Source organism: Equus asinus, chromosome 17 (genome assembly GCF_041296235.1).
Source record: "Equus asinus isolate D_3611 breed Donkey chromosome 17, EquAss-T2T_v2, whole genome shotgun sequence".
Taxonomy (NCBI): domain Eukaryota; kingdom Metazoa; phylum Chordata; class Mammalia; order Perissodactyla; family Equidae; genus Equus; species Equus asinus.
In genome coordinates, this window is record NC_091806.1 from 30063364 (window position 1) to 30077254 (window position 13891).

General features: G+C 36.3%; 1 protein-coding gene and 1 pseudogene across 1 annotated transcript; one reads left to right on the forward strand and one right to left on the reverse strand.

Annotated features, from left to right (window-relative positions):
* The first annotated feature begins 1915 nt into the window (after positions 1-1915).
* LOC139040635 (olfactory receptor 4P4-like) lies at positions 1916-2842 on the forward strand. The gene has a single exon (XM_070487374.1). It carries the CDS (start codon positions 1916-1918, stop codon positions 2840-2842), a length of 927 nt encoding a protein of 308 aa, XP_070343475.1.
* A 5820-nt stretch (positions 2843-8662) lies between these two features.
* Positions 8663-13547, reverse strand: LOC139040636 (olfactory receptor 4S2-like; annotated as a pseudogene).
* Positions 13548-13891: the final 344 nt, after the last annotated feature.

Sequence of the window (13891 nt, forward strand, 5' to 3'; positions counted from 1 at the left end):
ATAAAAATCAAATCCAGAGATAGGTGGAAAACACCACTCTGATTTTGGTATAAATGTAGATGCAGAGATAGATGAGTTTTCTATTTCAGATATATCAAATATTTCCTCCTGGAGGAGTGGGAGGGGGTAAGAAATCTGTGTGTCTAGTTATGGTTACATTTTTTACTACAATTGACAACTTATAATTCTTGGAGAATAGCATCTATGTCTACATTTACTAAAGTAATAGAGGAAACAACGTGGTAAGTTATATGAGTTGACTGAATTCCAGTAAAGGATTATGGTTTATATTTTATTTTGTTTAATTTCATTCATTATATGTTATATTCTTCTTAAACCATATTACAAAGTAATTAGTTTTAAATTAACTTTAATTACAGAAGTAATACTGAATATAATCAGTTTAATAAAGAAATCAAAATATTGTGCAGCACTAAAATCCCCTTTGACCATCACCCCTTTTGTCTCTGAGAAGCAAATCTTTTCTTCTACACATTTTCCTATTAATTTATAAGCACAGAGGTTCTCATGGAAACTACGTGATGTTCTGTGGGTGTGATTTTTTAAACACAAGTTATTTTACTGTTATTATCTTTGCACACTTTATTATATTTTTACTTGAAAATATATCAATGATTTGTATCATAGTAGATGTGTCATATGGATCCAACAGTTAAATTTCTGCCTAGTTTTCCATAACGAGAACATATCACACACTATTTCCATCCTATGGGCAGGAATTTAGATCATTTCCATTTTCCAAATTTGAATGTCTGCAATCAATATATTTTTGTATGCTTTCTGTGGTAGTTTCACTGGGTCACTGACAAAAATGTTATATGAACAGGCTTTTTAATTGTATTTTTATGAATCTGATGAGTAGGAATAGTATCTCATTGTTTTTTAATCCGATTCTGATGAGGTTGAGCATATTCATATATGTTTTTTGCTACTTATTAATTTCCTTTCTTTGTTTCGCCTAGTCAAGTGTTTTGCTCTTTTAGAAAACTGAGTTACTTATTTTTACATTATTGATTTGTAGGATTTATATTTACTCTCAATTTGTTACTTTTTAAAATACTTTCTTCATATGGAATTTTGTCATACAGAAATTTTAAATGTATTATATTGTTTCTTTATGAGTTTTCTTTTTGTGCTTCACTTAAAAAATTTTCCCTACTTGATGATATAAAAGCATTCTAATTATTTCTCAAATATTTTTCTGGTTTTGCTTGATACATTTGTATCTTCCAATCGTCTAGAATATAATTTTCTGTGCCTTGTGAGGTGTCTTTTTTTTTTTTTTCCATCCAGAGGGAGCTTCAAAGTCTTAATATCAGTTACTGAGAAGTTCATTATTTCACATCAATTTGAAATTTCAACTTAAATAGAGGATAAATTCCAGTATATTTATGTGTTTATTTATTGACTTTTTTCAAGTTCAGCAATCTGGCTTCACCAAAAACTCTTTAATTGTCATAGTTTTATAATATACTTCAATTCTACATACCAGAGATTCAAAAATCACTCAAAGTATAATACTGAAATTGCATCCCAAAATTGACCTGAAAAAGAATGCTTCATCTTTTAAGTATTCATCTTGTTATTCATGGCAAGTGAGAGACTTTGGAACTCAGCAAAATTGTAATTAATTGATGATTTGTGCTATTATTGTTACTGTATGTCGGCTCTACTGAACTGTACTCTAGCTATGGGTAGAGATTGTATGTATTGAGATTGTATTTTGTACACTGCTGTAACCTTAGCACCTATTATAGTGATTACATTGTAATAAAAAATCAATATATATTTATTCAATAAATGAATGAGTTTCAAAATAAATCAATAATTTCAAAAGGTTGAGTGTTTCAGGTATATTAACTTCTCTCTCTACGTGATCAAACCCACAGAAGCAATGGGACACGAGAATATCACAGAATTTATCCTCCTAGGACTTTTTAGTGATGAGGCTGCAAAGGTTGCCTGCTTTGTCCTGTTCTCTCTTTGCTATATCACAATTCTCTCAGGAAACCTGCTCATTCTTCTCACCATCAGGGTCAGCCGCCTCAGTGAGCAGCCTATGTACTTTTTCCTCAGCTACTTGTCCCTCATGGATGTCTGCTTCACCTCCGCGGTGGCCCCCAAACTGATCACAGACTTACTGGCCCAGCAGAACGCCATCTCCTACAACGGTTGCATGTCCCAGATGTTTTACGCCCACTTCTTTGGCGCCACAGAGGTCTTCATCTTGGTGGCCATGGCCTATGACCGCTATGCAGCCATCTGCAGACCCCTTCACTATATGGTCATCATGAGCAGACAGGTATGCTATGTCCTTGTGATGGCCTCTATTATCGGAGCATTTATCCATTCATTCATGCAAGTATTGATTATTATTGAGCTTCCCTTCTGTGGCCCCAATCAGATAGACCACTACTTCTGTGATGTATTCCCCTTGCTGAAGCTGGCCTGTATGGACACCAGCTTGTTAGTCATTGCAATCATTTCCACTACAGGGGTATTGTCCATTTTGACCTTTGTTACCTTGGTCATTTCTTACATCATCATCCTGTCCACCCTGAGGACCCATTCCTCCGAGGACCGCCGCAAAGCCCTCTCCACCTGTGGCTCCCACATCACTGTCGTGTTCATGTTCTTCTTGCCCCTCATCTTCACCTATGCCCCCACAGCTTATTCTGTCAGTAATGACAAGATTTTTGCCCTATTTTACACCATGATTGCCCCCATGTTCAACCCTCTTATCTACACACTGAGAAACGAAGACATGAAGAATGCCATGAGGAGAGTGTGGTGCAGAGAGAAACTGTTTGAAGGGAAATGAAGCCTCTGGTGTTCAAGCCCTTTGGCAAATGCTGTTCTATCCACAGAATCATTAATGTCATCAAATACAGCAGGTACAGTGGAGTGGTGTGTAGTCACCAAAAGTTGGAAGCCTTAAAGAGAGAAGGCCCCTCAACCACTTTTTGTTACTTTTCTGAGACTGTAGAGAAGGGGAGTGGATCAGATTATCTCCAGGTCTTTTCCAGTTCTGACAGTCTGGAATTTATGTCTGACATTTTGGATCCTTCTGTTTTTTGTGATCTCTGACACAGTGGGCATTATAGCACTTTTATCATGGCAAATTGTAAAGACCGTGTGGTTGGCAGTTGTGCCCTGCTTAAGAAATGGATACATTGACTGAGACACCTCTCACCAAAAGAGGTCCTAAGCACTTTCATATGTTTGAGTTTTCCACTGCAATAAAAAAAATGACAAAAATTTTCCAAGGGTTGTATATTTTAATTCTTTACATTAACCAATCATGCTTCTAAAGTTATGCAATGCAATGTGATTATGCTATTCATACTATACTAATGGAAGTTATTGTCATTAATTCTTAGTGCCCTGTGTTACGGTGTATTACAGTACAGTCTGCCCTCTATATTTGTAGGATCTCATCTGTGGATTCAACCAACCACGGATCCAAAGGCCTAAGATGGTTGCATCTGTACTGAACATGTACAGACTTCTTTTCTTGTCATTATTTCCTGAATAATACAGTATAATAACTACTTACATAATATTTATTTTGTGTCAGGTGTTATAAGTAATCTAGAGATGATGTAAAGTATACAGGAGGATGTGCATACGTTATATCCAAATAACTACACCATTTTATATGAGGGACTTCAGCATTCTTGGAATTTGGGATCGTGGTGTCCTGGAACAAATCCACCATGCTTACTGAGAGACAACTGTAACTAGAAATTTCAAATTGGATGATGAGCATCTTTTTTTAATACTGTAAGTGTAGTTCATGACTGTATTTATTATCTCATTTAAAAAGCCTTCATTAGTATACAACTTAACACTCTATGTAAATGTGCAATGCAGAAAATCTTCCATCCTGTGAAAGGCCCTGAGCTTAAGAAGGCACATAGCTGAATAAAAGGATGCTCCTGGGGTGCATTTTGTTAACCCTCACTGCTCCTTATACTAAGTAGCATATTTTGATGTTTTGTTCTACAATTCAAACTATGCAAATCTGTCTCATTTCTACTCAGGCAGGCCCTCAATACTAGGGAGAAATAAAGAATATTAGACTAAGAAGCAGTTAAAACCAACTGAAAACTGGGGCATAAGCCAAGATCATCTTGGGTACATGGAGATGTTTCCTTAATTTATAGAAGAATCTTCAAGCTTTTGGGATTGGAAGGGACTCTGATGTCATCTAGGGTTCTCCACTAGCACAACATACACCTGAGGAGCTGAGGCCTACAGGGTAGGTGAATACACCAAGTATTCAAATATGAGACGCATTCCTATTGTTTTTTGGTGCTCCATCCTCTTCACTGTAGTCCCCACTAAGAAATTGTACTGTATATCCTTAAAGGATTACTGTCCCTTGTTCAAGAGGAATTCAGGTTTTAAAGTGAGGCGTGCATTTGCAGAAATTAACTGTAGGTTGAAGATTTCAGCAATAGTTTTTTTCTTCCAAAAAGACCCTGACATGTTTACTGCCTGAAAAATGAGATAACTTAGAACATAACGGGGAAAGAAAAATAATAAAATGTATTGAAAAGGACGTAAGAAAGACAATAGTAGATCAAGTCAGGGTTTATATTTCATGTTGACCTCTTCTTGGCAATTACCTCCTGGTGGGGTTATGCAACTCAGAAAGTTGAGGGAGAACGGAAAAGTCTATAGCTGCATGAGGAGGTGTTTAATTCTGGTGTTTATTTATTTACTTAATTTTTTGAGGAAGATTAGCCCTAAACTAACATCCACGACCAATCCTCCTCTTTTTGCTGAGGAAGATTGGCCCTTAGCTAACATCCGTGCCCATCTTCCTCTACTTTATACCTGGGATGCCTGCCACTGTGTGGCTTGATAAGCTATGTGTAGGTCCATGCCCAGGAGCCGAACTTACAATCCCTGGGCCACCAAAGTGGAGCACACAGACTTAAGCACTATGCCCCCATGCAGGCCCCTTGGTGTTTATGTTTAATAAGGCTGTTATTGATGCATATGTAGGCTACATTCTCCAGGAATGAATTAAATTTGCTTATTGTGACAAATTCACTGTTTGGTTTCTCCCAAAAGAAGAGAGATCTTTCAGATATCTGTATGAATATGGCTCATATTTATCTTTTGTTAACTCTTTTCTTATAATTTATTAACAAAAGAGGGGTGAACACGGATCTACTCAAGTGTGGTTAGTATTATGTCTTTCTCCTCCTATGAGTTATCAATGAATGAAATCATGGAAGACTGGTTGCAAAATTAGGTATTTAGAATGAGTCTTTTATGTACATAACCAAGATTAACTTCTGTCCCTCATGTCCATTTTCTCTATCTTGGCCTTTTATACAGCTCTTTTCAGAGTACCTTACACTAAATATATTGGAGGTTTTATTAATTCAAGAATATGCCTCAGAATAACCACTTCTACAGTTTGTCCATGTAATTCTTGGATCAGCCAGCTCAATAATGTCATGTAACAAGCCATCCCAAAATTCGTGGCTTACACATTAAGCATTTAATTGTCACTTATGTGTCTTTGGGTAAGCTGGGGGACCGCTGAACTAGGTTGAGGTTGATGGGGTTTAATTCCAGACTTCAAAGTAGGTTCAGATATATTTTATGTAGTTCTTATTTTTTTATGCATAAAATAGAAGGGTTACCTTAGCCTTTGCTGAAGTTAAAATTTAATTTTCTGTACATGTGATGTTTGATGGTGCCATTGACCATTACTGAAGTTCAGCCTTGTATGTCTCTCTCTACCCTGTGGCACGCTTAACTTGTAGATTATTCATGCAAAAAATGTATACTAAAGACTATTGTGAAGATTTGAATAAAGTTATGAAGTTGCATTATACCTCAAAACAAAACAAAACTGGTCACCATGAAAGAACTGGACACATCACAACACTGTTAAAATGAGGCATTCCCACTCAGTCACTATAAAAAGCAGTGAAATTCTGTAGGCTCTGACATGTGGTAAATATTTTAATATCCTGGATATTTTTAAATGAGAAATGGATAACATGCTGAGGGACGTAAAACTCTCTTTACATATTCAATGAGAAGTACATGGAAATATGTTTAAAATATTTTATGCTACTCCAGGGACAGAAGTATAATCACTGTTTAGAGATACAAAGTGACATACTTTTATTGTTCTCCACTATAAAATAAACTAATTTATTCATCTGGGAAATGAGAAAGGTTGTCATTTATTTTTATCAGTGAAGGTTATAATCAAAGTCACACCAGCTATCATACAGCAGCAAGGTTATAAAAGTATAAAGCTGGTAGACAATGTTGTGATCATACACAAATGAAATATAATGGTGTTGTTGACCAGACTCATCCCCATTGAAACTAGGAAGAGTCTGAGTTCTCATGATTCTTGGCCATTTCTTGCCAAGGAATGAAGAGGAAACTCTCTAAGCTCCTCTGATTGGGATTGACTCTGAGGAAATTTGTGAACAGGATTATGTTTATAAAGTCACTGGTAGAAAGTTGAGTAATATTTTATATGTTCCACTTCTTGATCTTGGAGAGTAATAAATCTGTTAGCTTTTATCTTCTTAGAGACTTCAGACCTTCAATATCACTAATATCCCTTGGTAGTCAAGACTTTTGTGCAAGGACATAAAGGCAAGAATATTGTAGAGAAAAGTTTCAAATGGATAACGTTTATTTATTTTCACAGTTTTCTAAATTCAGTTCAAGTTTAGCTCTCTTTGTGTTAGCAGAACCAATGGGGGCATATATATATATGTGTGTGTGTGTGTGTGTGTGTGTGTACACACATATATAGGGGTATGTATGTATATATATATCTATATATGTATCTATGTATGTGTGTATATATATATAGGGGGAGAGAGAGAGAGGGAGAGAGATAGATAGATAGATAGATATATCTCCAAAGATAGGGCTCTTTGGATTTCATTGACTCATAGACCTCTTGTGATCTAAGAACATCAAGTATCATCTAGTCCCAGTGTTTCCAAATTTCAGTTCACAGATCTGCCACTGACTATGTAAAAATTAGTAGATTAGCTTGTTAAAAATGCAGAATTTTGTATGCCATTTAACTCTTGCCTACTGGATCAGAAACTCTTAGAATAGATACTAGTATCTGTCCAAAAATTTCTCAAGTTGATTTCAATAATCAGACAAGTTTGAGAAACCTAGTGATGACCTAGTCACCATTTTAAAATTGGGCAAAGGGAGATCCACAGGGATCCAGTGAGTATATGTCCAAGCTGGGACAATAAACAGGGATTTGTGTGGTCCAGGGCAAGGATTTCTTAATTATCACATCTAATCCAGATATCTTGCTGCCTTTTGATTTTTCTTATCTTTAATTCTGTGAATACATCAACAGCAGAGATCGTCTTTTAAAGTACTATGTACAGTCCTTCACATAATGTACATGCACACATACACCCACTCACACATATACACACTCCCAAACCATGAACACATAACCAGGTATGGGCAGTAACTTGAATAATCAGATTTGTAGAAAAGACAATAAAACAATGGCAAAGATATAATCAGTGATGTATTGATTTGCTATAGAAAAATAAAGCTCAGGTTTCACAAAGTGAAGGAGGGATGTGTCATCAGGGCAAGTGACATTCACATAAGGAAGTCATGTTTTTTTTTTCCAGAATGAGTCTCTCTGAAGTCCACAGCTGGAAATTGGGATGTCAGTCAAGGAGGCAGTGATCAAAGACTCCCCATATTCAGTAAAGCTGCTTGGTTCAAACATTGGAGGAAATCTGGTTTCCTAACCAAGAATCTCAGAAAGTTGTATTTACTCTGTTGATTGAGTGATAGTCAGCTATTCATCACAGGTATCCTTCTTTTTATTCAGATTATTTAGTTTTTCCTGTTTGTTAGTCACTTTACATGACAGGAACCACTGGCTATAAGCAACAAGTAAAGATTAAAGTCAGTTACAGAAGTATATTAATGGGATGTTACAATTAAACTGGTGATCTTAGAGGGTTTTTCCCCCAATTTCCTTATTTTTTGGGTAAAGAAAACAAGTTCTAAAGAAAGGAAAAACTTCTTTCCCAATACCAGAGAATGAGAACAGGTCTTTTGTTTTTTGAGTCTATGTTTTATCTCTTTCACATTCTGAATACACCTCCTCTCCCATTCCAGCCTTATTAGGTTTAATTTTCACTGTGCATTGGAGGACTTGCATCAGAATGCTTTAGCGCAGATCTCTATTATTTTTCATACAGTGTGTGCATATTGAGTTCTTAGTATGTACTAATTGCAGTTTTAAATATAGAAAATAACCATAAGTACTTCATAGTAGACTCTCATTCTTTAAGGAAAATGATAAAAAATGCACAAATGGGGAGAAGAAAATAATAATGAGGAGTATGACCATGCTGTGCTTCTGTGTTTCATAAGATTTCTCTAGCCTAGATATTTCAGGGAATTACGTGATTATGAAATATTAGAACAAATATAATAACTAATACTTTATATCTGTAGAATGTGTTATTCTCTCATTTGTACTTCAAAAAAATAACTTGTGAGATTGTTTTCATTGTCTTCATTGTATAGGTGAGAAAATTTAAGATCATCCAGATTAAGTTGTTACTTCCACCTATTTATCATTAGCCCTCTAGAAAACCTTCCTGCCCCACAGTTTCCTCACTGCATTCTTTACTTCTGCATTTCTCAGTGTTAAAATCAGGTAACTTAACATGGCAATCATAATGGTGTTAAATGCAGCCACCATCTTATCCTCTGAAAAGGTAGTCCCAGGGTGCATAAACATGAATGTACAGGGACCAAAAAAATGATACCATGGCATTGTGGGAGTCACAGGATCCCACAGTGTGGAGCTTTGCACCTGCTTTCTGAAGACTGCTTTTTCAGGGACATCAATGATTATGGTGTAAAGAGGTTAGCAAGATAACAAAACTCCCCCATAATGGTACCACTGTTGGCTGTCACAACACCACCAACAACATATGTGTCTGTGCAGGCAAGTTTCAGCACAGGGTGGACATCACAAAAGTAGTGATCAACCTTATTGGGTCCACAAAAGGATAGTTGGACTACCACAGCTACTGGGATAATAGTGTATAAGAACCCAACTACCTAGGCACCTGGCAACATTTTACTGCATCTGTCTTGGTCCATGACGGTAACATAGTACGGGGGTTTACAAATAGCCACACAACCATCATAGGCCATTACAGTAAGGATGAAGATCTCAATTGCAATCAAAGAAATGTCCCCCAAAGAATTACAACATGCACCCCACATAGGAGATAGTTTTTCTCTTGGCTAATAGGCCAACAAGCATCTTAGGAGCTGTGATTGAAGAGTAACAAATGTTCACAAAAGACAAGTAATTGAGAAAGAAATATATAAGAGACTTGAAAAAGTTGCCCACATAAATTGTCAACATGCTAAGGTGGTTTCCAAGAAGAATGACCATGAAGAAGAAAGAAAACACCACAAAACAAACTTCTTCAATATCTAGGTTCTGAGAAAGACCCAAGAAAATGAATTCTGTTACATCGTTAATTTTTCTCCTGGAATTAGTCTAGGAGGCCAAGTTCTCAAGAGACAATTAAATTACCTGAAAGAAAAACATAATGGTGGACCACCAGCATTTACTCCTAACTCAAAACAATCAGATAATCACAGTAGTTGAAAATGGAACAATGCATTCATACTGCTTATTATCATGCATACTTAAAGAAACTGAAGTACATATATTGTGATCCCGTTACTTCCCTATGATAGTCCATTCATTCAGTTCAGAAGAGGAATCAAAGTCCAGTGAGATAAAGTAAATCCCCTAGTCACACATCTAATCAAAAGTCTCACCTCCCTCACCTTTAATTAAGGCCTTTTCATCTGTTTGTTTCTAAAAATTTACTTAGTTCTTATTCTGTATAAGGCACTCAATGTAATTTTTTTTTTTGAGGAAGATTAGCCCTGAACTAACTACTGCCAGTCCTCCTCTTTTTGCTGAGGAAGACTGACCCTGAGCTAACATCTGTGCCCATCTTCCTCTACTTTATATGTGGGATGCCTACCACAGCATGGCGGGCCAAGTGGTGCCATGTCCACACTCGGGCGAACCCCGGGCTGCTGAGAAGCGGAGCTGTGAACTTAACCCCTGCGCCACCGGGCCGGCCCCTCAATGTAATTTTGAAACAATTTCCCTGCTTGGTGATATGGTTACATTTATATATCTGGAAAGATTCTTCTTATCTTTGACTCAGAAATGTAAACATATTTCTGCATTTTTAATTCTGAATACTGCCATGAATGTTCAAGTAGTTGAAACTAGATGACCTCTTCAGCTTCTTCTTCCTATGAAACTCAGATCTTTCTGTACATGAATTTATGGTCCCCTATTTGGTATCAAGCTCTTATAGTCAAGAGGTGGTATGGTGTAGTAGAAAGAGGACCAGATACAAACCTAATTCTGAGATAACGGTGCTGTAACTCTAGATAAATAATTTGTCTTCATGGGGCTTCTGTTATCCAATTTGTGAAATAAGACAATTTCAATTTCACTATCATCTATCATATTAACAGTTATTTCCAAGTTATTTCCACCATGAAATAAACCAATTCTGTCAGCATGCAATAGCCATAAAACTCTGATAAGGAGGCAGAAAAAAGAGAAGGTAAAGTATTAAACTACTGGAGACAAAGCAAGATCTATTTGATTTGAAAGGAGGGGAGGGGAAGTGTGGGGTAATTTTGTTATCTTCAAACTCAGTGATTGAGGATTATCTAAGAATTATTTTGCCTTGGTATTTTAAAGCTTTGTCTGTTAAGTGAAAAAAAGAAGAAAATCTGCCCTTTAATTTCAGCATTCCTGCATGCATCTTTTTAATCTTTCAACTTTCATGCTAGTATATATTAGTTCTCCAGCATAGGATGAATTAAATATTTCTGGAAGAGGTCATCACTGAAAGATACTTTAGGGTTTAGGAAGAGGACAATATTTAATTTAAATGGATGAATCTTCAATGGTGGAATTTCAGGCACTGTAGTGGGGTCACTGGAATGTACATGTGGAAATGTATATATGGAATAATTTTTGTTTTGTTTCTCTTTGTTTTTTTTTTTTTGAGGAAAAGTTACCATGAGATAACATCATTGCCAATCCTCCTCTTTTTTTGCTTGAGGAAGATTAGCCCTGAGCTAACATCTGTGCCAATCTTCCTCTGTATTGTATGTCACATACCTCCACAGCATGGCTGATGAGTGGAATAGGTCCACACCCAGGATCCAAACCCTCAAAACCTGGGTCGCTGAAGTGGAGCGTATGGAATTTTAATCACTGGGCCACAGGGTCAACCCCCTTTTGTATGTGGGATGCTGCCTCAGCACGGCTTGATGAGTGGTACTTAAGTCTGTGCCCAGGATCTGGGCCTGGGTACTCTGGGCTGCTGAAGAAGTGCAACTGAACTTAACCACTAAGCCACTGGGGCAACTGGGAATAGTTTGGATTAAAGGGGCTTAGAAGTTGTCCCTCAAACTAAATCACAGATGTAAATAATTTCTTTAGTTTTAGGTTGGGATAGGATTGCACAGAGTCTTAGATAATCTTTAGGAATTTTGTACAGCTGAGGCCACTTCCCCTCAAGATCTGTCAAGTTTGTGCTTACAACTCTGGCTGAACTCTGTGCTCAGCTATCCCTTTGCAGCAACATTGTGCCTGGGACATCCAGCTTTTGGGAAACTAGAGGGCTATGTTTCCTCAGGTCTGTATAACAGAGTTGATAGAAAAGTCATTTACAGGTGTGCCTTTTCTTATATAGTACAAAATAATAGTAGTAATTATAGTAATGGTAATAGTATTAATTCAAATTCAGACTGAAGTGCATCCCTCTGCTTTTTTTACATGCTCATTTCCTCTAGTTTTTCCTTCTAAATTAAAATATATATATATACTATACTCACTGAGAGAGCCCTTCAGCTCAAATCACAGCAGTTTTTGACAAGTACAAATTGTGTTGCTTGCTTTTCATCTAGAATAAGCTTGGCAATTGTTCTTCCATTGTCCATTCCATGAGTCCTAGAAGAATTCTTTCTCCTTGAATCAAGACCCATCTCAATGAATTCCTTCCTCCACTTTCTGAGTATTTCAAACATCATAATGCCTCAATTTCTTTTGAAATTATTGGCATTTTCTTCTTCACAATCATCCCACACTATCTCATAGTCATATATGGATGTATTTTATTATCTTATCATCAGCTTAATAATTTTATCCTCCCCTTATTTCTAGGAACACTGTCTTGCAATTATTTTACAGGTATTCAAAATAAAGAAATTTGATTGAATTCTCTTTTTCTGCAGAAGTTTTAAATTAGTTTTAGAATAAAGAAAATCTCACTAGTATTGTCCAAGGCTTGAGTTTTGATTTGTTTTCCTATCTCTTCTAAGATAATTTGGATACACCTGTCCAAAATAAAGTAGGAGTGATACCTTAGGAATTACCTTATGAATAATTAGTACCAGAGAATTCCTGACCCCCCAAACTCAAAAGCTAGTAGAAGTCAATCATTATTATTTCTGGTTCTGTCTCTCTCCTACTGAAATCCGCCATTTCATAATATCTTTGGCAACGAATGCTCTTTTCTCTACTTCTTATAAGGTCTATTTAAAGAGAATGATGAAAAACGTTAATGACCTCGGAGAAAGACTTTCTCCCAGTCTTGCTCCATAATCAAAGCCATATCACACAGATAAAAATGAGCTTTAATCTCCAGATGCCTTTCCAACTTGTTAAAAAATATCAATTTTTTTTCTTTATTTGCTACATTTAAAACTTGATCATTTCTTGCATTTAAGACTGTAAAACTAATCCAAAGCATTTAGGTAAACAGAAGTAATTGTAACAGAAGAGAGGAGGGAGGAAAGTGAAACAGGTAATTGGGCATATGTGTACAGTGACATGGAAATTAGTCTTTGGGCGGTGAACATATTGTAGTCTACAAAGAACTTGAAATAAAATGATATACACCTGAAATTTATATAATGTTTTGAACCAATGTTACCTCAATAAAAACAAATATATTGAACAGAACAGAAATAATCATTCTAGGATTGTTCAAAGGATTAATGCGCTTCTATATATATTAAATATTTAATATATGATGTTTCTCTATTGAACTTTAATTATTCTACTCTTTTGAAAATTGTACTTGATTGGAACACAGTGGATTCGATAGTGCTATTGGGGTTCACTGCTTTTCTTCTTAACTGAATCTGCTGATTTCTGGAGAAATTGATGGATAGCTCGCTTTCAGCATATACCTGGGATGAATCATAGTGCAGGCTTTCATTCTTTTACTTTTTGATTGTAAACCATTAAGGTTGACTCTTGACCACCAATATTGTTTCATATTTTTTTCCATATTCCTATTCTTTCCTTTCCCTTCAATCTTGCTTTTCTTTCTTTCCCTTTTCTACTGTTGTCTCACCTTTTTCTTCCTTTTTCTTCCAACATCGAAAAAGTCATACATACTCTTAGTTGTTCATACTCTTTGAGGGAACTTATGAGCTGCCCACCACTTGGTAGTAAGCACAGCTGATTTCTTGATCCACTAGACCTTTTAAGAGAGGCTATATGTTCCTTTTACAAACGATCTGTAAATAGCTATAGAGGAGAAAAATGTATCCATTGTCTCCCTTTTCTCACTGGCCAAAGTTCTCCCCATAGTGGGCTATTTCTCATGCATATTCTGGCCTTCCTGCAGTTTTAAGAGAAGGCAGAGTCCAAGTTAGCATCAGGGACATTCATAGCAGGAGGCAAGCTTGATGGGGAAGCCGTTGAGTGTATTTAGGCTTCAATCATGTCGCACAGTAT

Bases quoted from the DNA above. Each gene is read 5' to 3' on its own strand.
- LOC139040635 (XM_070487374.1), top strand. From the start codon at position 1,916: ATGGGACACGAGAATATCACAGAATTTATCCTCCTAGGACTTTTTAGT.